The sequence below is a fragment of the Eulemur rufifrons genome, chromosome 28, assembly GCF_041146395.1.
Source record: "Eulemur rufifrons isolate Redbay chromosome 28, OSU_ERuf_1, whole genome shotgun sequence".
In the NCBI taxonomy this organism is placed as follows: domain Eukaryota; kingdom Metazoa; phylum Chordata; class Mammalia; order Primates; family Lemuridae; genus Eulemur; species Eulemur rufifrons.
This window is the reverse complement of record NC_091010.1, coordinates 45,304,229-45,330,237: the sequence shown is the minus strand read 5'-3', so window position 1 is coordinate 45,330,237 and position 26,009 is coordinate 45,304,229. Positions and strand designations below refer to the sequence as shown.

The 26,009-nt window shown below is 49.9% G+C and overlaps 1 protein-coding gene across 7 annotated transcripts; it reads right to left on the bottom strand.

The window, feature by feature from the left end:
• Positions 1-809: 809 nt before the first annotated feature.
• ZFYVE27 (zinc finger FYVE-type containing 27) lies at positions 810-21,986 on the bottom strand. Of its 7 annotated transcripts, XM_069459808.1 has the most exons (13): positions 21,728-21,986; positions 20,156-20,353; positions 16,406-16,476; positions 14,689-14,875; positions 12,127-12,222; positions 10,912-11,024; positions 10,016-10,158; positions 9,347-9,418; positions 7,891-7,911; positions 7,586-7,730; positions 3,805-3,851; positions 3,385-3,466; positions 810-2,392 (listed from the first exon to the last, which is right to left on the bottom strand). In XM_069459808.1, exons 2-13 carry the CDS (start codon positions 20,350-20,352, stop codon positions 2,328-2,330), a joined length of 1,239 nt encoding a protein of 412 aa, XP_069315909.1. In that variant the 5' UTR covers position 20,353; positions 21,728-21,986; the 3' UTR covers positions 810-2,327. The 7 variants fall into 7 exon arrangements, with proteins under 7 accessions (XP_069315909.1, XP_069315908.1, XP_069315907.1 ...); XM_069459807.1 differs by lacking the exon at positions 7,891-7,911 and having other exon boundaries at positions 21,724-21,986; XM_069459806.1 differs by lacking the exon at positions 7,891-7,911.
• Between the last annotated feature and the right edge of the window lie 4,023 nt (positions 21,987-26,009).

Below are 26,009 nucleotides of genomic sequence, written 5' to 3'. Positions count from 1 at the left end.
TGATGGTAACGAGCTCGCGTGTACCGAGTGCTGACTGCGCCAGGCGCCGTGCTCCGGCCTCACATGGAGTCTTTCCATCCCCACGGCAGCGCCACGGGGCATCACCATCACACCCACTGCACAGGTGAGGAGAGCAGCATGGGGACACGGGGGCCGACTCACCCAGCCCTGCTCCAGCACAGGGAAAGGTGGGCCAAGCGTGGAGCTGGCCCACAGCAGGCACCACCCGCTCCTGCCCTGGGACTCCCTGCTCCTACTTTGGGGAGGACAGCGCCTGCCTCACAGTTACAGTGAGCACAAATGAGGTAACATGCGCAGAGCACTCCCCACCACGCCTAGCGCCAAGGGCAAGGCTTGCACTTGCCACCTCGTGGCCAATCCTCTTTCCTGCTGGCTCTCAGCCTCCCCCCTACCCCCAGGGCTGACCCTTTTTGGCTCTCTCAGAGGGATTAGTTTAAATCTTTCCATTCTAAAGCCTGCATTGTTTAGTGGTTACCAAGTTGTAGTCCCACCCCAACCCCCAGCCCTGGGCCCTCACAATTTGGTCACAAGACGGGGCCTCAAGTCAATCCCACAAGCATGTGCTGAGCCCCTCCTGCGTGCCAGGCACAGCTTTCCTCCTCCCAGGCCCAGCTCACGCCAGACCAGGCTGCGGCTCCCACGCCCCTGCCCCAGAGGGTGCCCCACAGGCCTGCCCCTCAGCCGGGGTCACGCAGACACAGAGCCCAGGCCTGCAAACTGGGCAGTGCCGGGGAGATCCGGTCCTCCAGGCTCAGGGAGAACATCAGCGCAAGCACAGGACAAAAACATGGGCAGCTTGAGGCCTTTTTATTGACAATCCTCCATATACACAAAGATCATTTTAGTTCCTCTCCAGTGTAAATAAAGCACGGGATACTTAACTCTCATCTCGTAACAGGACAAAGGCGGTAGACCAAAGCCCACCTGGTTTCCCAAGGACTGGCACCTCCACAGGCCTGGGGTGAGTCCCTGGCTGCCAAGCCCAAGCTAAACTGCTTGGCCTGGCGAGAAAGCTGGCCTGGGATGGGTTCCTTGTCTTCCCAACCTGCCTCCTCCGGTCCCTACTCCTCGGGTATAGAAACATCTCAGCCACCTCTGGTTCTGGGCCCCGGGCAGCCCATGACCCCAGGCCCCCAGTGGGAGAGGCCCCCATTCCTTTCATCCCATTCCCTGTGCTACGTGTTCCCAGGAACCATGCAATAAATAAATAAATACTTCAAAAAGGCAGGGCAGCTCCAGGGCAGAGAGGGGTGCCTGAGCCAGCTCACAGCTTAGGGAGAGACACTGAGAGCCCCTAAGGGTCGAGAAGTGAACATGAAATTGCTGGAGAGTGGATGGGGACCCCAAGTGGCCTTATCTCTTAACTGAGTTCCAAGAAACAGCCCTGGAATCCAAGACCCAGCCCATCGAGACCCGACACTTCCCAGGCCCCCAGGGTCCAGGGCTTCAGGACCTCTGCTCTGCTCACCTGGCCTCACACTCCATGGACGAGGGGCCGGGGAAGGGACAGGGAATGCTGCGCCAGGGAAGGGCTGCCCAGACTGGGCAGGAGGAGCAGGAGTGATCTGAGTGCCCTGCAGCTGCTCCAGTGGAGCTGGGGACACCAGGGCATTATTCGGGCTGAGATCTGCAAGTCGAGGCCGCTGCAAGGTGGGGGGCCAAGGCCCTTTGAGCTGTTGGGGTTTCTCCGTGCTTTGCTCCCCTTAACAATGAAGGACTCGGCCAGCCCTTCTATACACATTCTCCTCTGGGGGAACTTGGGAACACCAACCCTGTTTCTGGAAGCACTCCTGGTCTTGTTAGCCCTGGCCACGCTCTCTGATGGGGAAATGATCCTGGTACATGAAGGAACATTCAAGCAGAAGAGTTGGGGCCCAGCCCAATACCCTGAAAGGGAAGAACTCTTTTCCCAACCTCAGGTCTCCTAGAATTCCCAAGTGTGGCCACACCGGCCCTGACCATCAGAGCCCAGCGGATCAGGCCCAGCTCGCTGCTGCCCTCTAGTGGATGCTCCCTGCGCAGCCCCGAGCCCACTCGCTCCGCCCAGGGCAGGGCAGGGTCCACACCCCAAGCCCTCCAGGGGCTCCTCTCCCCTCAGTGCTGGACAGCAGCCATTGTCGGCCACCCGCAGGAGTGGGGAACAGCTCCAGAACCCAGCTGGAGACAGCGAGGGAAGGAAGGGGAAGCCTACCTAGCATTCAGGCCACATTTGCCCAGCACACACCATGGGGGCCAGGGCTGGGGAGAGTGGGGGGTCTACTGCTGGCCCCAGGGCCTGGCGCCCGGTTGGACCCTGGCCTCTCTTCTCACTTGCTCAAGGTCTGGTTACACGAGGCGCACACAAACACAGTCTCTCTTTGGGCTTCAGGGGCTGAAAAGAAGGAAGAACTCGGTGAATGTCCCAGCTACTAGACCCCCTCCCAAAAGCCTGACACAGACCACCCAACACCCAGCCTATACCCTCCCTGACCCAGCTCACTAATCTGCCTGCAGAGACTCCTCTTTCCATGGGAACGAGGGACTTTGGGGGTGACAACACCAACAGCAGGCCTCTCCCAGGTGTACTATGCATTACACATAATGTTGGCACCAAAATACTAGAGGGAAATTTCCCAAAATGTTTTAACAGTGGTTATCTTTGGGTGGGGAGATTACAGGATTGTTTCTCTTCCTCCTCCTTCTGTAATTTCCAAATTTTGTAGTTAATTAGCACGTGTTACTTGCATATCAGAAGGGAAAAAATTTGGTATAATGTTGTAACACAAAACTAGGTTAACTGTGATCGCGTTTTTCAAGAACACGCATGTGCATTTATCCCACAAACATGCCAGCAAACAGGCAGGGTCCACACCCAGCCATCCTCTCTGGGAGAGAGTACAAGCATTTTTCTTCCTCTTGTTTATCTGTATTTTTTTGTTTTATTTAAGATGAGTATATGCAGCTTTTACAAAAGGAAAAGAAGATTTTTTTATTTTGTTAAAAGTGTTACTAAGGTAATGAGAAAAAGATTAAAATTCAGGATAGTGGTTTCCTCTGGGAAGGCAGGAGCGAGCTGGGAAGCCTCGGTGGTATTGCTGACGCACTTGGGTTTTAACTTTAGTGAAATGGTCACAGGCATTCATTTAGTTTTTACACTTCATGATTCACAGGGACATCGTATCTGTTCTTTTGCATGTATCAAATGTTTCCGGGTTTGGTTTGTTGAAGCAGAGGGAGGAAGGGTCACCACAGGCCTCGGACCACGATCCCAAGCTCCCTTGACCTCTCACTGACGCCCTCACTCCTTCCCTACGATGCGGCATCCCCTGGGGGGACCCACCCAAACCCTCCCACCACCCTGCCCCCGCCGCCCACCCCACTCACCTGTGGCCCCCATGGAGGACTTGGGCACCTTGAAGGAGCAGCACCGAGAGCAGAAGCTATTTCCACAGTTACTGCAGCTCCGCTGCAGACAAGAGCCAAGGTCAGATGTGTCCCCCACCCCCAGGCACGTGGGGCCCCCAGCACCTCCCTCCTTTCACCAGCTGACCCCACCCAAGGAAACTGGGACTAGGGAGCTGCCCAAGTACAGCAGGAGTGAGAGCAAAGGGAACACCCACGGGAAGGCAGGCGAAGGCGTGGGCATATGGGCAGCGGAGGACACGCTCACTTTAGCAAACCGGAGACACCAGGCCCAATGTGACCCACGGAGTCACACTTCATCAATGACTCCCCTCAGCTCCCCCACAATCCAATGGTCACAAGCACACTGTTCCCAGCAAACACACCCTCAAAGACACTTACCCTCTTCTTCAGCACCGAGAAGGTGGCAGAGCAGCCTGTGCAGTTCCCTGAGAAACAGAGGTGACAGCTCAGCCTTGTCCCAGCCTAGGCCTCTCAACTCTCACCTGCTCCTGACTCTTCTAAGTGGGGACACCCAGGACACCAGCCAGACTCCCTGGCTAGGCACAGTGAGCAAGGGAGCAAAGTCCAGATTCTCAGCCAGGAGGAGGGACTCAAACTGAGGAGAGACTGAGGGCCTGGAATCACAGCTACCAGTCCGCACACCCCCCGGCCAGAGCGGCCCCACCTGCAGATTCAGCAGGAGTCGAAGAACATGCAGCAGAATCCCCTCCCGGAAATCCAGCTAAGCCGGCGGGGCCGGACCATAGGCATCCTCAGATGAAACCTGCCTAACGTGACCCTTCCAATGTGTCTCCTTGCAAATACTCCACCCACAGGGTAAAGACAGATATGCTCCTAAAAACCCAAACTCTTGTTTTCTGTCCTCTGAAGATTCCAGGAGGGAAGCTCAGAACCAGGCACATTCCAAAAGGACACGAAGGGTACATGCTCCAGCACCGTGAGCGCTGGGTGGCTTGGGCGAACACAGCCGAGGGAGATCCTGCCTGCACTACCAGAGATGACTAGATGACAAAACCTCAGACAATGGTAGAGGGGGCAACTGCAGCTTAGCAAATGGCTGGGAGGAGGCACGGGGGTGTAAGGACAGATGAAAGATGAGGAAAGAGGAGGTTTCAGGGACGTGGGGCCCTAAGACCTGCCGTGTGATCTGGCCAGAGCAAGTGCTGGGCCTCCCAGGTCACCTGTCTGGCCAGGCATGGAGCACTAGGCCTCACCTTCACACAAAGGCCCTAAAGCTTTACTGACAACTACATGTGGTCCCCTCCTCTGCCCAGCCCAAATCTCCTGCAGTTCTTGCTAAAGGAGACTCCCTCGGTTCAAGGAAAGAAAGAGCCCAGCTAGAGCCAGGAGAAACCTGGGGCCAAGGTGCTTGAGGTAAGTGCCTGTTGCCGTCAGGCAGCCAGTGGCCCAGGCAGAGGAAAGGAGAGAGAGGCGCCCAGCCCGTGCTGCTGGTGGTGGCAACCCAGACACTGGCTGCCCAGACTGTCCCCACACTAAGAATCTGCCTGTCCGGCCTCTCCTTAGCAAGGGGGGCAGAAGAACAGATAGGTGAAAGGAGCTGCTCAAAGGCTGACGCTCTGGCCCGTGTCCAGGGTTTCCTCTAACCGGATGGAAGGCCAGGGCCAGGCACCCGAGGGCAGCCAGGTGGGCTGGTGAAGCAGCGGTGCACCCACACACAGGCCTGGGGCCAGGGAGGGCTCTGGGAGCTGACACCAGCGCAGCCAGGCGAGGGACCCCTTCCAACACCTACCAGCTCTTTCTGCCCCTATTCTCAGCAAGGGTCTCGACTCACCCAGCCTAACTCACCACACAGCGATGCCATGGAGGCAGTGAGGGCACCAAGTCCCCATGGAGCCTGCAGGGACAGAGGGGCCTCCGCACCAGGACTGTCCCACTTGGAGGCCTCTCAGAGAAGCTCCTGTAAGTCTGTCCTCACTCCTCCCATGTCCCCCCACCCTACGGTCCACTGGCAGCCAGAATGGAATAGCCCCTGCTACAGCCCCCCCAAATTCCTATGCTGAATTCTAACACCTAAGTGATGGTATTAGAAGGTGGGGCCTTTGGGAGGTGATTAGGTCATGCGGCTGGTGCCCTCACGAATGCGATTCACACCCTTATAAAAGAGGCCCCAGAGAATTTCCTTGTCCCCTCCACCATGTGGGGACACAGCAAGAAGGCACCATCTATAAACCAGGAAGTGGGTCCTCATCAGAACCTGAACATGCTGACACCCTGATCTTGGACTTCCAGCCTCCAGAACTCCAGGAAATAGATTACTGTTGTTCAAAAGCCACCCAGTTCAGTGTATTTTGTTAAGGCAGCGAACAGACTAAGCCTCCAAAGCAGCTCTCCTCGGCCTGGCTTTCAGGACCCAGACTGGGAGCAGAGGCCGCAGTAGCAGCTGCCACACCTGCCCTCGCAGCACAGAGCCTGAGGACGCTCAGGGAACAGAGAACAGCAGGCCTGCAGGGCGAGGAGGTGGGAGAGGCTCAGGAAAGCCAAGTGTTTTCTGCCTTTACCATCTCTGAGGAAGTCTAAAAAACCTGGCAGGGATTAGCTAAGCCAAACACCAAATACAGAAACGAGACAGACATGAAACAAGGGACTTCAGACATCAGGGCAAAGGAAAGCTGGAGAGGGAGGAGGATAAGGTAGAAAGAACACAGGAGCCAAAAACCAGGGGGCCTGGATTTGAGTCACAGCTCTACCATTTACTGTCCCAAGGCTTTGGGCAAGCCACTGTCTTCACCTCAGGTTATTCATCTGTGAAATGGGAACATCTAAGTGCCTTAACTTAAAAGTCACAGATGTGAATTGTTTGCTGCACCAAGAGTAATACTTCTTGTGGAGTGTTACTTGGGACTTCTGGAACCTGCTCCAAGCCCTTAAGAATTGTGTGCTTCTGCCCCATCACCCGTGAGGAGGAAATGAGATCACGTATGGGGAAGTGTGCTAACACAGAGTGCCCTACAGAAGTCAGTGATCTGCATAATAAAAGAAAGGGATCGTGAACAACAGGGGACATTCCCACAGCAGAAGGAAATGGCAAGACCTCTAATCCTGAAGAAATAGCTGCCCTGCTTGCTGCAGGGGCAGGAAGGTAGGCCCCGGCAGGCCCTGGGCCAAATTCCTCAAGATAAACCCAGGGGCTTCTCCCAGGACATAGATGCTAGAACTCACTCCACACCAGAACACATGGTACTGCCACCTGCCCCGCTCCGGTCAGCTGACAATGGCAGAAGCAAGGCCCTTCCTCAGGACCGTGGCGGCCCCTGGGTCACCAGCTATGCTGGGTTTCCACCATCATCTCATCTGGCTCTGCTCCCAGCGCTCCTGGTCCGAGCCAGGTTTCCGAGCCAGGTTTCCGAGCCGTGCTAACAGTCACGTCCACCCTTCTCCAAAGCTGCCTTCCTTGACCACCCCGCTAACCCCAGTACAAAGGAGTGGCCAATCTACAAACTTAGGGGGGAGATGTGACCTCAGGGCTCTATTGTGCCCAGAAGATGATAGTGTTTGCTTCAACCTGCTTCCAGCTGGATCAGAAAGACCAGGACAGGCTCCTAGGAACCCACAGGGTAGGCCAGGGTCTCCCACATTAACCACACCCACTTACTAAGCACCGTGAGCCAGCCAGGTACTGTGCTAGCCCTTCATAAGCACTGTAGCATTTGAGACCTGTAACACCCCACAAAGAAAGAACTATTATCCCCCTTTTACAAAAGGGGAAACTGAGGCACGTGACATAATTTGCTTAAGGACACCCAGCTGAGCTAGGATTTGCACCAGGCAGTGAGACTCCACTCCATCCTCGGCCATTTAGCTGCACTTCTGAGGTTCTGTCGGCCTCAGGATTACAGCTCCCTGCAGTCCTGGGGTGGCATTTCCCAAACTAAGGTCCTTGTCTTCCTACAAGCTGATGTTTAACAAGGACAGAGGGAAAAGAAGGAACCCACACTCAGTCCTTCAACAGACCTGCTAAGCACGTGCTAACTTCCCAGGGTCCCGTGGATATAACTCTACAAGCCCCTCTTGTTACGAGTCAGCACCCACAGTTCTAAGACCACCCCTGTGGCCAGGGTTCCCCCCCACAGCCCCATCAGCCCCTCCCAGCCGCTCCTCCCTCTCCCCGCCCAGCCCCGTCCCTCTTCCCTGGCTGTACCGAAGTTGTTGGTGGGGTAACGCTTGCGGAGCCGCTCCGTGAGCCGAGACACCTTGCTGCGCAGCACCTCATTCTTGCTCAGGAACCCGTTGTCCTGCAGGGCCAGCTCGTCCTCTGCTGGGCATGGGGCGCCCTCCTCATCCTCCTGTGGGAACAGCTTCGTCCAGTCCCGCCCAGCTCGTGGCAAGGCTCCGGGACCTGCGTGCAGAGGCACCTGGCACAGCAGACCCCACGAGGTGTGGCCGCAGCTGGCTCAGCCGCCCCCCTGCCCAGCCCCTGCCCACCTCACCAACGCTGCTACTCACCAGCACCACCAAGTGGGTCTCCTGCCTCCCGAGGTGCAGGGGAGAAGGAGAGAAAAGAGAGAGAGAGATAGCAAGAAGAGAGAAGCTGCTGGGAGGGCCTCCAAGCAGAAGGAAACACAGGAGTGCTGCTCTGAGCTCTGCACGCCGCCCCAGGCTGATGCGAACAGATGCCCCCCATGAGAGGACCCCAGCGACTACACGTGGAGAAAGCTGGGGACTCCTGCTTTTCAAACTGGGTGAAATTAATTTAGTGGGTCATTATTTGAATAAAACAGAATATAACAGAGTAGGAAAGAAAATAACCCTTACCATATATTTTCAGGAAACTTTTGTTTTCTTAAGTTTTACATATTTTACATATTACACAGACAATAAGTCTGAACTGGGTCAGGATACAAATTTCGTTACTGTGAGCCATGAACAAAAATGCTTGAAAGCCCCTGCGATACAAACCCTCCCTCACCAAGGTTCACAGTCTACAGTCATGTGTCAGAATCTTGGCGCAATCTCTCAGCAGCTGAAAATTCAAACGCCCGCAGGGCCTGGTCTGACGTGGGAGCGAAGCGGGCGAGGTGTAAATCACACGCGGGCTGAAAATCCACAAGACCCTCATTTCTCATATCTCAATTTCCCATTTTACAAAGAGATGCAAACAAAGAAAAACTATTTTCTACTCTAAGAAAATAATAATGCAAATGTTACAATCAATGGCAACCGCCATTTGGCCTCAGTGACGGGGATGACGGGTGGTGTTGGGGACCACGTGTAACCATAGCAAGTAACCCGTCCAAAGGGGACAGTCACTCCTCAGCTACACTGACTGCGGCACACTTAGGGTTACCAGAGAAACCAGAAATCTAGAGTTCTAACTAAAATTTCTCCCCATGTCTAATCACTGGCTCAAAAAATTATTCTGAAACTTTGCATGCCAAATAAAACACTCCTGCAAACTCTCAGTGTGTATCACGGTCCTAAAATCAACAAAGTTAATATTTAACTTCCCCAGACCTAGCACTTGGCCGTGCAACCACTTTCTCCAACTTCCCCTCCCAGCACCCCAAAGGGACATCTTCCAGAACTCATTCTGCAGAAGAGCAAAGACCAGGGCAGTGACCTCCTCCAAATCTGTCTTGCCTACACCAAAGTCACCAAGCCCCTGGTGTCCAGCAAAGGCAAGAAATCATCCAACTCCCCCAGCAAGGTGTTTCCCAAAGGCTCCCCTAGCATGTCCTGCCTGGGCACCCAGGACAGATGGGTGGACCAGAAACAGGACAGGGGAGGGGTTCAGTGGCACCCTTTCAACCTGTGAGTTCTAGCTCAGAGCACGTTTTGGCCTCTCACTTGGATGTAAGAGAATAAGCAAATATTAATAAAACAAATTTTTAAAAAAACATAGCTCTAAGACCACCCAGCTTCTGGGCAGGTCAGCAGAGGGTGCTGGGGAAGGGCCACCCACCTCAATCGCATCTTTAAACTCCTCATCTGGCTCAGCCTCTTCAGCCTCCTCCACGCTGCCTGGCGTGAGGTCCTGGGAAGAGAGACTCTATGACAAGGAGAAGGGGGGCAGCCCTGCTCCCCAAGGCAGAGGGCTGCCTCCCTGAGCCAACATCCAGGCTTCCCAAAACACCAGGAAGTGGCAGGACCGCAACAAAGAAGAAGTCACGGGAAAGAGAGCAACCTGTAACCCAGCAAGGACAGGAAGGGCAACAAGACCACAACGGGACCTGTGGTGGCCAGAAAGCACAGTGGTTGAAGGCACAGGCTCTAGGACACCAGGTCGGGGGTCTGAGACCCATCCCCACCACCCACCAGCCGTAAGACCTTGGCCAGCCACTCTGTGCCTCAGCCTTCCCTTCTGCAAATGGGAAGAATCGCACTCTCAGAAATAACCTATGCCCCATGGTGTTAATATCAAGAAAGTACTTGGAACAGCATCTGACACAGAGTAAGTACTCCATAAGCACAGAGTAGCCATCTTTATTACAATTATTGTTACCAAGCACTTCAGAGGAGACAGGCCTGGGATGAAGCAGGAACGACGACAGGCCAGCCCACGAGCCACGTGGTCCCAGAGGGCCCACCACCTGCCCACAGCAGGCTCTGCCCTGAGGTCAGGGGCACTCACCTCCGTGGGCGTGAGGGCAGGCGTGCTGTCCAGCACAGCACCCTTCCCCCCAGCATCCAGCGGCGGCGGTGGGCTTTCGAAGGCATGCTCTTCCTGCTTGGGGTTCAGGCGCCGCTGCAGAGATGCCCTGTACTCAGACACCACTACCAGGGCAAGGAGAACGGGGTGGGAGGCAGAAGAGACACTATGAGTGGCACTTTAAGGGCACCCACTTCTGCAGCTGGCTGGCCTCTTCCTCCAGCACCCCAGCTTCTGCTGCGGGAAAGAGTCACCCTCCTAACTCTGAGCAAGTCACCTTACCTAAGCCTCATAAACAAAACAGATACTACCACCTGCCCCACATTGCTAGAGAAATTAAATATAGTAAGTGCTCCACAAATTATGACTTCTGTATTAATCACCCTGCCACAGGAGGAAAACACACAGCAATCACCCACATACGCACAGGCCCAGGCCTCTGTGACTCAGGGTCTCCCCACACTGCCTCAGCGCTTTAGAAGCCAAAAGACAGAAGGGTACTCTGGGATCACACAGAGATGTGGCAGCAACCCCAGGCGGCTGCAGCCCGGGGAACAGGCATCAGCTTTAGGAAAACATCCCTACCTCATCTCCCAGGTCCTATCATGTAAGCAGTGATGCATCCACCTTGGGAAGGGAGTGGGGACCACTACAGTAACAGCCCCCCCACCCCCAGCAAGACGTCAGCTTTATCTAACAACTCAGAGATGCAGAGCCCACAAGAGAGCCCTCGGAGGGAGGACCCTAGTGTGGTGCGGCCCCCTCGTGGAAGGCACAGCAAACAGATGATCAGCTGCAGAGACAGACGAGCTGGGGAGCCTAACCTCGCCCCCAGAGCCAGCCTGGGCCCCCCCTCCATCAGCCTCCTCAGGGCTTACCTCGGAAGAACTCCACATTCCCCAGAAAGAGCGTGCTGTTTAAAAGGGCAAGGACCCAGCAGAGCGGCAGCAGATACAGCACGCAAACTGTGCCCAGGAGAGCCCCATAGAACCTGGATGACAGAGAAGAACCACAAGATCAGGAATTCACAATATCCAAAAGAAACAGGACTGCAGCACACCCACATACCCAAGGTCTAGGTAAGAAATAGCTCTGGGCACAGTTACCAGACATCCTAATCACTGCTAATCAAACCAGTGGAAAGTAGTGATCAGCAAAGACTGAGAACTACCCCCAAGTCGCTGATTGCCGAGAATGACACGGTGAGGCTGCAGCAGTGTCTGAGGCTGGGGACACATAAACTGGTTCAACCGCCATTACTCCCCAGGGTCCAGACTCTGCAGTCTAGAATACGACAGACAGGACTCCAGCTCTGCCTCTCCTCATCCTGAGAAGTCTCTTGGTTCCCTGTGCGTTGCTTCCTTCACACATGAAGTGGGCTTAAGCACTGCCTACCTAAGTAACCATCTACAGGGAGCGCCGGGCACAGAGCCGGGCACAGGAGAGAATAAATATTAATTATCATTATTTTTCATATATAAGAGCCTCAAAAACATTTATTCCATTTGATGCAGTAGTTTCATCCTTGAATTTATTCTAAGAAAAAATTTTTAAAAGATTAAAGCTAAATCCATGAAAATGTTCATCACAGGGGTAGTAATGAAAAGTAGAATTGACTATATAACAGAATGGGTCTATAAATTATAATATATTCACCATCTACATTAATCTGGTATTACAAATAATTCCAAAGGCTATGCAGCAACAAAGAAAACCATTTATGATATAACAGTAAGGGGAAAAAAAAAGAAAAATCTAACATACACTATGAAGCTACATAGCTATAAAGTATATGCATATGACAAACTCTAAAAGGCAAGCCAAACATGAGATCAGCTGCTAGATCCTGGTGGTGGATTACATGGTGAGTTATTTTTCTATTATTAAAATATTTTGATCACATATAAAAGAAAGTACCTAAACAAGAGCGGTGCACTGGAGCCCACAGCCTGTGTGCAGATCTGCACACAAGAGCCCAGGAGGTGCTCTTCCCCTCAAGTAGGAGGGCAAAGGCCCCCTCAGGCAGCTGGCTTTGCCCGGGTTCAAGCTGCAAATTCCTAAGTGGCAGTAATGAGAGAGGAGGGGCCACTCACTGTGAGGACACGACAGGGTTCTCCCAGTGCAGCACACGGTAGGCCGCTTCGCAGGTGCAGCACAGGCGGCTCAGGAAGGCCTCCAGCTGGATCAAGCTGCAGACACGGGGGTTTTAGTGATTGGACAGGCCCTGCCCCACCCACCCACAGGGCAGGACCGAAGCCCTGGGGATGCAGAGCCTGGGAATGTCTTCAAACACACTGGAGGGGTCCAGAGAGAATGAGAGAAAAGAGCCTAGCCAAGCCACCCCAGGTACATTTCAGTCCCCTGTTCAGGGCCCCTTGCTGAGGTGGAAACGGCTTCCTGCTTTGTTCTCTTCCAAGCTGCTGATGTCCAGCAGGCTACTTAACTTTTCCAGGGCTGCAGTTTCTCATCTATAAAATGAGGAACAGAGTACCCACTTTACAGGTACATAGCAGCTATAGGAGGACAAATGGCAGGATGTAAATCAATGTTTCTCCACCTGGGAGGTGACAGACTCCCTTAGGGAGTTTTGTTTTTTTAAACATGGATGTACCCCAGAAGCCATGACTACATCCTGCACCCAGATCTGAGTTTCTGAAGGACTCCCTGGAGAAAAGGTTGATTCTAGGGCTGGGGAAGGAAAGTATTAAGATAAATTTGAACATCCTGTTGTACCATAAAGGAAGCACTCAAAAATGATGGGGGCTGGACACAGTGGTGCATGCCTGTAGTCCTAGCTACTCAGGAGGCCAAGGCAGGAGGATCACCTGAGCCCAGGAGTTCAAGACCAGCCTGGGCAACAGTGAGATCCCGTCTCTACAAAAACTGTTTAAAAATTAGCTGGGCATGGTGGTGCACATCTAATGTCCCAGCTACTTGGAAGGCTGAGGCAGGAGGATTGCTTGAGTCCAGGAGTTTGAGGTTGCAGTGAACTATGAACACCACTGCACTCTAGCCACGGCAACAGAGCAAGATCCTACCCCCCCAAAAAAAAAAAGGAAAGAAAGAAAATCACCTTTGCAACCATTGTAGTGATAAACCAATTAAGGCAAGACCCATCAATGGATTTTAAAACAGTGGGTGAATATTTAATGAGAAACAAGATAGTCACACAATCTCAAAGTATCTCCCCTCAAGTTACTAAGAAGGAAGAATAAAATGATAATTTACTGTATAGAAACATTCACCACATGTGATCAGAGTTAATATCTCCTGACATCATGTGCCTCCTGCTAAGGACACTCTAACAATGACCATCCCGTCATATTCCTGCCAAAATGCACAACCTGAATCTAATCACAAGGAACCAAATAATCCAAAACTGAGGGGGATTCTAAAAAATAGAGAAACAAATGAGGAATTGCTCTGGGTTAAAGGAAACTAAAGAGACATAAAAACTATTAAATAAATGTAATATATGATCCTGGACTGGATCCTGGATCAAGGGAAATTGACATAAAGAACTTCATTACTACAACTGGTAAAATGAACTACATATTACAAACTATGTGTTAGCTATGAACTCTATCAGATAATAGCACTAATACTAATGTTGTCAATGTTAAATTTCCTAATTTTGATTATGGCACTATGGATATATAACAAAATGCCCTTGTTCTTGGGAAATACATGCTGAAGTATTTGGGGTTAACAGGCATAATGTTTGCTAATTTCAAATGATTAAAAAGAAAATAATGTGTATACATACAGAGACAGATGAAGTCAATGTAGCAAAATTTTAATAACTGCTCTATCTGGGTAAAGGTTATATGAGAGTTCTTCCTATTATTCTTGCACCTCTTCTGTAAGTTTAAAATTATTTCAAAGTAAAAAAGTCTTTTAAAAAACCAGATATCCAGGCCCCACTCCAGATACCTGACTCAGAATTTCTGAGGCAAGGTCCAGGGATCTGTTTATAACTTTTCTTACCCCTGCTCTATGCCAAGAGACAACATACAGCCCAGTCTAGGGAGGGGATCGGTAAATGCCCACTGTCACTGAAGCTGTTACAGTTAATTATTCAACAGTCTTCAAATGCTTCCTCAAAAGTACCAGCTCTGTCATGGTTACGAAGTTTCTCCACAGTGATGATGACTATGTTTACTGAACACTTCCAGGGTACCAGACGCTAGTCCAACCTTCACACTCACCCTACAAGTAAGCCCTATGATCACCCCATTTAACGGGTGAGGAACCCGAGGCACAGAGGCGCTGAGCAACTTGCCCGACGTTACACAGCAAGTAAACGGAGGAGCCAGGAGTGGAGCCAGGCAGTGGCTCATGTACACACGTGCTTAGTCAAGACCCTAAACGGCCTCTCTAGTGGAAAGAACAAAATTGTGAAATCAGCTAGGTCTGGATTCTCATCCCAGCTTGGCCACTTTCTAGCTGTGTAAGGAAGTCTTTTTCTGCATCCATAAATGGAGAATAGTAACAGGGGCTACCTCCCAGAACCGTTAAAAACACTACATAAAATAACACCTGTTGTTTGCCTAATACACTGCCTGGTGTGCACAGCAAACGGTCAGTGTCGTGGTTGCTGTTACTGTCGTAACGGGCTTGTGCCCCCACCTCCCTGGCCTCTCTTCCATACTTACAAGCTCTTCACCTCAGCCACAGCCTCGGGGCGAGACAGGCGAACTTTCTGCAGGTCCTCCTGCCGCACGGTGTGATACTTCCTCCGCATCAGCTCAGACTCGGGCAGCCGTGCCCGGCACACCTCCTGAAGATAGCCCAGCAGGGCAGGCACTGAAATCACCAGGGCTCCTACTGAGCACCATGCACCTACGGGATCGAGAACACTGCAGGTGACACAGGGAAGCAAGGGCCAGGAGCCTGCCCACCCCGATGTCCACCACCCGAAGGCCTTCCCTGATCCCTGTATGACACGGGATCTCACGCCCACTCTTCAGCCCCCTCAATCCAGCTTCATCTGTCCTCAGCCCTTATCGCCATATGACAGGCGGTGTGGGCATGCTCACTGTCTCCTCTACTGATATAAGCAAGCTCTTGAGGGCTGGGACTTTGTCTCTTTGGTCACTGCTATAGTCCCAGCCTTGTTTTTAATACATCTAAAAATGCTGCTAGCACACAGTAGGCAGCTCATGCTGGAGTCTCGTTGCTGATGACTGACATGCGGACCTCTGGGCCACTAAGGCAGACTGGAAGCCTTTCCTTTGGCTTTTAGGGTACCACAGACCACTGTGGATTGAGAAACGGTGAGGCTGAGACAAAATTCAAAGGAACTTCTTCCACGTAACATGGTACCCCAGCAGCAAGCCAACAGAGCAGCAGGCCCATAATAAATGCTTGTTAAATATCTGTCATATAAACTGATTGACTCTGGAAGTATATTCAGAAAAATCTAACATCCTAGGAAGTTTTGATCAGGCAAAGAGGAGTCCAGCTAAGAAACAGAAGATGAGATCTCGTGTGAACTGCATTTATTTTCAACCTACTGAATCCTTATCTCCGTGAGAAACAAAGGAGACACTTGAGAAATGAGTTCAATATAAGAACGAACACATGAATAGAGGCCCAGCTCCTCAGAACATTCTGTCCCAGACCCTTCACTCATTTCCAGCGAGTGGTTTGCCTTTTTCCGTAGCTATCTGCCAGTTCCAACCAGGGAAAGGTCTGGGTCACACTGTGCATCGTAATAAAAGGTCTGTAGGAGACGCTCCTACCCAGGACCCCTACAGACCCCCACCGTCCACATTTCTATCTCAAAGGCTTCCTGCAGCTCCTCGCTGCTGGTACCTGCCCAGCAGCTCCCGCCAGCTCACTTGCTGAACCAGAGGAATCAACTGATATGGCAAAAATCCTTAACAGCTCATCTTCCTAGTACCCTTCCCCCATGCCATGTCCCCACATGACCGCTGAATCAGCTTGGGAACCAAAATGGAAAAAGGTCAATGTACCAGCAATCAGTCAAGATGGAAGCAATAATAATAATAATAGCAGCTATAATGTATCGGCTGCTTATTCTGTCAGGCACTGTGCCAAGTGTCAGACTATCTCATTCCTCACAAATACTCTAGGAGGACAGCACTGTCATTATCCTCCCTTTAGAAATGAGAACAATTAGGCCTTAACAGAGAGGTTCAATAATTTGCCCAAGATCACACCAGGCGACTCAGCCTGGATGGTCTCTGGAGCCTGTGTTCTGACACCAAGCAGACACGGAGGAGAGCCAGCTCCAGGGCCAGAAGAGCGGCTCCCTACGCTCCCTACGCAGGGCCGCATCTTGCATCTCAGTGTTCTTCCCCCACATTCATTCACAAAAAGCCACTGGACCCTGCAAGCAGTTCTTACCCTCATTCAAAGTGAGAAACAAGATGTTGAGGCCCAGGCAGGTCAGCAAGGAACACAAAGGCGTCTGCCACCTACAACACAGATAGTCCTGGTCACTGTAGAGCACTGCTCCTCCAGCTGGGGGACGGGGGAGGGAAGTGGGGCAGCACAGGCTGGACACCATGGGAAAAGAGGACACCTGGGACACCTCCTGGGACACAGAGGAGCTAAGGGAGATCAAAGGGGGCCTTTCACTTGGACAGGTGACCAGGAGAGGAGCTAAGAGGTCACACATTAGCACCTGGAGTGAGAAAAACAGAAGACACGTGGAACTTTCTCCCAGAAGGAAGAATTTTTAAAATATCAGGTAATACTGCTTAACCTGTGTTTTATAAGGTTGTATTCTCCTTAAGAGGTGAAGCTGATATTTTTCTTTAATATTTTCCTTTATTCTTTTTTATAATTTTGTAAAAACATATAATCATTGCACAAAATTCAACTAATAGAGAAATCAAGAAAGAACAAATTGTGGACTTTTTTGACCCCATTTGTGACTTTATCTTCTTATATCTGTAATTTTGAGAGTTTGAGAGCTTATTTTGAGCATACATTAATTCAAAAGGAGAAAAAAACAATAAACATTTTATTTTACTACATTAAAAAAAATGAAGATGAAACTAGGGTACAGCATTCTGCCAGCAAAACACAGAAACAGATGGCAGCAAACCCAGATGCAGCCCCCCACCATCCCCATCACATGGCAGCAAAGGAGCCCCCCAAGGGGGATGAGAGACAAGCAGAGACTCAGGGTGCTGAGGACAAGCAAATGCTGCTGGCTTAGTCCCTGATGAGGGACATTTAGTAGACAAAGAGGAGTGCAGACATAATAATGAAGCAACCGACACCCCAATTCTAGGGGCAGTGTCAGTGTATATAAAGTGAGTGATCAGAGGAGAGACAGACAAATCAGAAAAATAAACAGATAAAAGTTGCTAGCAAGCAAAGTATTCAAAATGTAAATGGATTTTCTTGTGCTCTAACTGGAGTATTTCAGAGTTACTAAATGAGGGGAACTAATTTATGTGGGGCTTTTACTTTTTGATAAAAATTATGAGTGAGGGAATGAAATGACCTATCTTTGCTTTTCTCCCGAAATTCAACACACTCCACCTGTAACACCCTAATAAGGCCTCAGAACCTCTGGTGGCAGCCACCACGGTAAAAGCAAAATAAAAGCCAGGTCCAAAGCCAATCCCTTCTCAAAAATAAAAACATCAACCACCACTGAAGTCACTTTCTTTTTTTTTTTTTTTTTGAGACAGAGTCTCACTCTGTTGCCCAGGCTAGAGTGAGTGCCGTGGCGTCAGCCTAGCTCACAGCAACCTCAAACTTCTGAGCTCAAAGGATCCTCCTGTCTCAGCCTCCCGAGTAGCTGGGACTACAGGCATGTGCCACCATGCCCGGCTAATTTTTTCTATATATATTTTTAGCTGTCTATATAATTTCTTTCTATTTTTAGTAGAGATGGGGTCTCGCTCTTGCTCAGGCTGGTCTCGAACTCCTGAGCTCAAACGATCCGCCCACCTCGGCCTCCCAGAGTGCTAGGATTACAGGCGTGAGCCACCGCGCCCGGCCTGAAGTCACTTTCATTTTAAAACCTCTCCCCTTCTATCAAATGTCTTCACTGACACTTTGGTCCTGGGAGACCCACCTAGCAGAGTAGTTGATCCCAGAAGAGATTCTCTTAAAAATTTACTGCAACTCTAAGCTTCAGACCTAATAGCCAGAGCCCAAGATTAGGTCCCTCTTCAAAGTCAAATCCTTTTCCCTAAGAAAAGAACAATCAAAAGCACAAACTAATCTGACAGCTACTTTCACAGACCAGTGCTCCCTCTCCCAGCAGCAGATAGACTACAGGCTCCTGGGGGCTCTTCGGTCACTGCTCCTTCCTCGTCCAGCTTTAAACAATCCTACCACATCCTCCAATTTGTAGTAATAATTCCACAAAATGGAAAAACCCTAACACGTTAGTGTGTCAAGAAGCACTATAAACCAGTGAAGGAAAAGGAGAAGGGAGAGATATATTTAACTTTTGTGCTTTGCCACAAAAGGGCAACACACACACACACAAACACACACATAGAGAAGAAGTCCTTCCCCTAAGGAAAGCCCCTGGCCCTAAGCAAAGCCCCTCCCCTAAGGAAGACCACAGTGCATTTCAGCTAGTTGGTCACACATGCTGGGATTGTAAAACAAAAAAAAAAAAACCCTTCTCATATCATCTTCCTACCCCTTTCACCAAGAGCCCAATGATCTTACAGTAAAGAACATATCTCTGAAAAAGCAACTAGCTCATCTCTAGGGTTGCTGCCATAAATTAAAGGAATGAACAAGAAAAATATAGGGCCCTGGTCAGAGAGCTCATCTCTAGGGATACTGCCATAAATTAAAGGAATGAACAAGAAAAATACAGGGCCTTGGTCAGAGAGCTAACAAACAACTGCCCACTATTTCCAGACTGAAGCAAGGATGAATATTCAATAGCAATTGCACTCTTAAAGGTTAACCTAACTCACCCTGCTTCCTATCAGTCTCTCTCAGGCATTTTACAGCGTTGAAGATCCCATGAGAATCTGAATCCAGAAAACTAGAAGCTTTTCCCTAGAAACATACATGTGTGCACACACACAATTTTACATACAGTTTTATGGGATTCATTGACTCCTAAGGCCCAGTCACAGGCTCCAAGTTAAGAACCTCTGTTCTTTAGGACAACCAGGTTTTTACGTGACTCCTGATGCAATTAGGAACACAACATTTACCTTTCCTACAAAAAAAAAACAAAAAACTTTTCTAATTTGAATCTAATCCAACTTTTAAATTTAACTTCCAGTTTGCACCACAAGGAAGCAACCAAACAAACCTAGGTAGGAAATTCTCTGGGATAGTCAGTTCAGTCTCTTCAGCAAGTCAGTGTCAGGAAAGAAGAGACTATTTTAGATTGAAAAAGACTTAAAGGACATATTAACCACATATAATGCACGGTCCTGGACTGGAACTTGATTTGGCCAAAATGATTATACATGATGTATATTCTTGGGAAAACTGAGGAAACTTGAGTATGAATTGAGTATGAGATAATATCAAGGAATTATTAATTTTGTTAGGTATGATATTCCTTTGATTGTGAAAGAAAATGTCCTTAGAGACAGAAACTTAAGTATTTAGGGAGTGGGATGCCATATATCTGTAATTTAAAATACTTTTAACAAAGGAAATCAAGTGAACTGAATGGAGAAAGAAGACAATTACAGAGGATGAAAATCAAAGTAGTAGAAAAAAATATGAGAGCCATAATTCCAAAGGATTAGTGAAAATAGTACCTACTTACTCACAGGTATTTGTATTTCTTCAACTTTTGTTCAATTTTAATATTAATTATACTTATGTTCTTAGAGAAGAAAAAAATAAAGCCTGCTCTAAGCTGTAGAAAGCCTGATGTTCAAGGCTTTTCAGCAGTCCTGAGGCAGACACTTAGTCACAAAGAAGAACTCTGTTGAAAGGCCAGACTGTTCCCAGTACCTGCCTTTCCTGGGCTGGGCTTGAGACACAAGGTAGGCCTGGATAAACCCCGAGGCCCCACAGGCTTCCCAGAACTGCTCCTCACTAGGACAGAAAGGACAGCCCAGCCACTATCTAAATGGCCAGCGTTACTACAGAGCAGGAAGGCAAAAGGCGCGGCAGACCAGAGCAACTCCACAAAGTCTGTACCTGAGCAAGTATCGAACACCGTCACCGGCATCTTTCAGGGGTTCCAGGTAGATCTCCAGCCTCTTGTAGGAAAGAACCAAGTTGAAAAGATCAAACGCTGGGGACTTGGTAGGGACAGGTGGAGACTCTGGGAGAGCCTCAGGCATCACGCTGGGGCTCACCTCTGGCCCACTCCCCTCAGGCTCTGACATCTGCATCCTGCAACCATAATAATTCCTGATATTCGCATTGTACTTCCAGTCCCCAACACGCTTCTACTTGCATTGTTTCATGTGGTGCCCATAATAAAACTGACAGGTAGGCAGGGCCACATGTGGAGTGCCCATTTCACAGAGAAGGAAATTGAAGTCCAGCAAGGTGAAGTGAATTATTCACATCTAACATCCTCCAGCCTGAGCAAGAATGAGACCCCACTTCTACCAAAAACAAAACAGAAAAAATTAGCCAGGCATGGTGGTGCACACTGGTAGTCCCAGCTACTCAGGAGGCTGAGGTAGGAGGATCACTTGACCCCAGGAGTTGAGGTTGCGGTGAGCTATCATGACACCACTGCATTCTAGCTGGGTGACAGAGCAAGGCTCTGTCTCAAAAAACAAACAAACAAAAAATCCTGTTCTTTGGACTCCGCATCCAATCCTCTTTCCCTCACAGACTCATCAAGAGTATAAACCATAAAGACCAAGCACATATAGTTGCTGCAGGGGAGGCAGCCCATGGTCTCAAGAGAAATGATGTCCTGGAATATTTTTCTCCCACTGTTTACCTGGCTAATTCCTACTCATCCTTCAGGTATCAGCTTAAACGTCAGTCCCTAGCCATGGGCAGTCTTTGCCAATCCCTCCTCCAGTATGGACAGTAAGACCCCTCTGGAAGGAGCACATCACCTTACCAGAGCACTTATCACGTCCAAGTAAAACTCCCTTTCTTGCCACTTTCCCTCTTAACTCTGAGCTAGCCTATATTCACGACTGTTTCTATACACAGTGAGTGCTTAATAAATGTTTGCTACATAAGTGAATGAACTACCATCCAGCAGAACCCCCGTCCTCTCTCCTGCTCAGCCCTCTTCCTCTCCTTGGGTTGCCAATAACTTCCTGGGCTATCCCTGCCCAGGGGGCAGTCATCACCTTCCAGAACGCCCATTCTCACTCCCCTCTCTAATGACGAGAGCCACCGAACCCTCACACTCTTTCCTAATTTCAAAGTCCTACCCGGAACGCTAAGCAGCAAATGAGGGGGCGGAACCTCGGCAAACAGCAACCTAAACCAGTCCTACAGGCAGGACGCGACAAAGGGGCCCCTGGGAGCCCTAAAACCCCGCGGGCCGATCCACAGCGAAAGCACCCAGAGGCGGGCGCGAGATAGGAGCCCCGGAAGGTATGAAGCAGGTCGGTGCTGGCAGGTGCCTTGACCACCACCTCTGCAGCCCAGGGAACCCAGTGGGACCCCAGACAGACAAGGCCACGCCCAAGGTCGCTGGGCTGGCAGGTGGCGGCCCGGCTTTGTCCAGGAACCCGACTTCGCATGGTCAGCAGAGACATCCGGGAGGGGAAGGGGTGGCGCTTCACCTACCTGGTCTCTGGCTCGGTGGGGGGAGGGACAGGGACGGGCAGGAGGTACGGGTAGGGCCACTGGGCCCCGGACGTGTCCTCAGGCCCGCCCCACCCTGACGCCGCGCCTCCTCCTGGGGCCGTTCGGAAGTCGCAGGTCCGAGAATCTCCTCCGCCTACTCCCCGGCCAGCGCCGCTTCCGGGACGCGAATCGCTCTGCGGCGGCGTGCCCGTGACGTCATCGCGCCCGCCCCGCTCTGGGTTTAGCTCCGCCCACTCCAGCACAGGTGAGCGCCCTTGTCAGCACTGCGCCTGCGCGCCTTTCGCGGCTTGGTCCTGGCTTGAGTTAGCTCTATCCCTGCTCACTGCGGTTCCCAAAACCCTGCGGAGCCTTGCGAGCACGGCTTTGGCCACCGTGCACCTCGCTGCCCCGCTTCCCCTAAAAGAATCCAGCAGGGAATAGTTGGGGAGAGACTAAGCTGAAGCATGTATGCCTTCATCCTCTTTCCTCCCAGCCTCGGCCCTAAACTGGTCACCGTCACGCCGGGGGGACTGTGAGCCCAGGAAAGGCAGAAACCGTATCCTGTATGCCGATGCCCAGCAAAGAAAGCGGCTGTTTCCTGAGTGGCTGCTGTGTACAAGGTCCTATGCAGGCCTTTCCCTGTTGGTTCCACTTCACTCCGTGTGGCCAGTTAATCTCTGCTAAAGCACGCATACAATGTCTTTGCATTAATAATATCAGCGCTGTGTACCGAGGCGCTGGGCACAGGACTAAGCTCTCTGTAGGCATTATCTTCTCCAACAACCCAGTTAGGGTTATCGCCATTTTACAGATGAGGAATCTGAGACATCTTAAGGAACTTCTTCAACGTCACAGCTAATAAGCAGGAGCTGGCATTTGAACCACATGTGTCATCTGACCCCAGGGGCCCGAACCATTAGTCTGCATCTGCTGGCTTCATCCCCTGCTACTCTCCTTCCGGTGCCTCTTAACTTCAGCCAACTGAACCCCTCGTTTGTTACCTACAAATGCCCCTTGCCCTCAAATGTCTGCACACCTTCCCGCATTGCCCCAGCTGGAAGAAAGCACTTCCCTCTCCAAACAGCCAGAGCTTTATCTGCATCTCTTCCTGAAAGTATCTTCTTGCAGAAAAGCAGGCGCCCACCCCTCCCACCAGCACTCCACCAGCTGTGCTCCAAATTCCAACTCCTCTCACTTCCTTGGGGCTTTGCTCTGTTCAAAGGGCCTTGAAATCTTCGCTCTCGCTGACTCTTCCCCCTCATCCTAGAGACAAAATTCATGGAAAATTTCTCCTTTAACTTACTTTACCCCCTTTCTTCTTCCTTAGTGGGAAGACCTGCTACACAGTGAAGTCTGCCTCTTCTTCCTCACCCAACTCACTCCTCAGCACTGTAGACCTGCTTCCCTCCATACCACTGGGCTACCTGCCTGCTCACCTGTGACATCCTGCTGCTAAATCCAATGGACACTTCCCAACCCTCCTCTCAGGTGACCTCTGCAGCACTGACACTCTTCCTTCCTGTTACTGTTATCTACCTTAGTTTCCATGACACCACCCTCTCCCCTTCTTCCTACCTTCAAGGTCTCCTTAGGGCTTTTCTTCCTGCCCCTCCAGTGCTGGGGCTCCTGTTTGCCACCCTCCTTCCTTCTGACTCCAGACACTCTCCCCCCAGGATCTCAGTCACTCTCATAGCTCTGTCACTTCATGTTTCCCATATCAATGTTTCCAGTGCCTGGAGCAGTACCTGGCACATAGTAGGCATTCTGTAAAAAAGGGTTGCAAGATGTTACCATTGGAGGACAGTATATGGGATCTTTCTGTGTTATTTTTTATAACTACATATAAGTTTACAATTATCTCAAAATAAAATTAAATGCTTATGCCATATAGGTACTTTTTTAATAGCTCCCTGAGTTAGTTGATTTTTAAAATTACCTGGCATGGGCCAGTCCCAACGTGAGTAAGGTAGGAGAGCTTGCAAGGAAGGATGAATTGCTTGGTTGATTTTTCCAACTATAAAATGAGGATAATCATAGTAGTAACCTTGACATGGGGCTGTATGTAGAATTAAATGAGCTAAAAGATATAAATTTCTTACATATTATAAGTGTTTGAAAATTGTTAGCAATCATTATTATTTTTTTACTCAAAGCCCTACCATCATGAAAGGTGGCCTTACTAATAACCTATCTAACAGAGGAAAATAAATTATCAAAAAGAAAGTAAGGGAAATAAACTCAGTACATAATTGCTTCTTTGAAGAGGAAATTCACAACACAACAACCGCCTTTGTTTTGTTTAGTTAAAACACCTGTGGCCTAACTCATTACCTCTAAGAGTGTTGTTTTTTCAGCCTTGAAGAGCCCTAAGCAGACAGTTGGGATATGAACTCTCTGCCTCAGCTCCTCCCAGGACCAGATTCCAAGGACTCAGATAAGCTAGTCTCACAGAGAAAAGAAAAAAATAAAGAACACCTGCAACAGCTTCACTGCCGCTTCTGTTATCAGTCTGCTGAAGCAGAGGGCGGCGAGAAGCCATTTTTAACCTTTTTAAACACCAAGCCGTTTTTCCTCAACTGCCAGCACTACTCTCTGCCTTTTCTTCAGTGCCGTGCCGTATCCCTTCTTTTCTCTTTCTCTCTCTCTCTGTCTCTCTCTCTTTCTTTCTTGGGAAAATAAACTTTTACTTCCCTAAATCCTAAACTCTATGTGAGAAATCTTTCTCCACCCACAGCATGAGCACCTACTGAGCTTTCCACCCTTTCACATCACCACTCCTAGCCTGGAAGTCAGACAAGCATCCATAGAGGTTCTGATTCACATAGCAAAGACAAAAAGAAAAAAAGAAAAGAAAAGAATTCACGAAGGGCCAGAATGTAGACAGATTCAAATCCCACACACACCATTAAGCTATATCCAGAAATCCCCCCACAACCTCTTAGAGGAATGAGCTCAGCTTTGTGGCTGTGCTAGTCTTGTCTGCAGGACTCTGCCTCTCCCCACTTAGAATCAGTCTTTTTTCCAGAAGGCTCCTGGTCTTCTCCTGCAAATAGCCTGTGAAGACCCCTCTTCTCCATTTCCTGACCTGGCCCCAGGTCTGAATTCCAACGGAGGCCATTGCCCCTCCCACCTCCCCCAGCCTCACCCCCAGCACCATCCTGCACTCTGTATCCTACTCAAACCACTGTCTTGCTGGCAGTTGTCAGTGGCACTCTGTGTCCTCCAGGATAAAACCAAAGCCCAGTATATTTAACTCTGGAAGTTCCCTGAATGTGTCACACCTTCCCCCATTACTGTGCTTTTTTACAGACATTCTTCCCACATTCTTTGGTTGGCCAGCTATTATTCTTCCTTCTAAACTCAGCTCAGAAAATGAAAAAAAAAAAAAAAAAGGTCAGCTCAGATCTCACCCCTTCTTGAAGACTTCTCTGACACCTCCCCGTCAGCAGCCACTATCTGGATTTGGTGCCCTTCTGGTTTGGCTCCATGGGCTTGCCCCACCCCAGCACTCGCAAAGTCACTGTCTGTTTACTTGGTGGCTCCTTCTTACTCTAGACTGTGAAAGTCCTGAGGGAACTGACTTTAACTTCTGTGTGTGCAGCATCTAGTGCAAAGGAGATACCAACAAATGTTCGTTGAATGAATGCGTTCATGTCAACTTCTTCCTGGAGGGCAGGATCCACATGTCTTTCAACAAAAGATCAAGAACAATGCCCATTTTTTAAAATGATGTCTGTGAAACCAGCAAAGATGTACAAGGTGCAGATTCTACCCTCCACGGGCTCTTAGCTCAATAGGCAACACTGAACTAACTCAGATGCTATACAAAGCAGGGAGTCTTACGGTAAAAGTAGGAGCAAAGAGGAGGGACAGACTTCATTTACGAGAGGAGATGGGGAAAGTTTTCTGGACAATGCAGCATTTAAGCGAAGGAGGCTCCACCCTTCTTAGAAAGAAGAAATTTTTTTTTCTTCAATATCCTAACTACCTGAAATTCTACCATCAGTAATTTACTAAAAAGTTAAATTTTAATTTCTTTGCAATTCCTCCTCCTTGGGTCTGTCTGGACCACTGGCCTCAGGCTGGCTGTGGGTACTGGTAGTGTTTGTTTTCAATTCCAGCAGCTGTAGAATTGAGAGATATTACTCATGAACTCCTAGACATTATTTTCAAGAAACATTGGAGAATACAAGAAGGCTCTAAAGACCAGAAAGGAACAACAGTCTTGGCCAACATCAATGAACAGAGGCCTCCCCTGGTGATTAGAGACAAACCAGACAAA

What these genes read in the sequence shown, in the direction of transcription:
- ZFYVE27 (XM_069459808.1), bottom strand. Translation starts at nt 20,352, where the DNA reads ATGCAGATGTCAGAGCCTGAGGGGAGTGGGCCAGAGGTGAGCCCCAGC. An exon ending in GTTTCTCACTTTGAATGAGG is followed by an intron (nt 14,876 to 16,405) that starts GTAAGAACTGCT and finishes TCGATCCCGTAG; the next exon opens with GTGCATGGTGCTCAGTAGGA. An exon ending in TTACCCCACCAACAACTTCG is followed by an intron (nt 3,852 to 7,585) that starts GTACAGCCAGGG and finishes TCTGTTTCTCAG; the next exon opens with GGAACTGCACAGGCTGCTCT.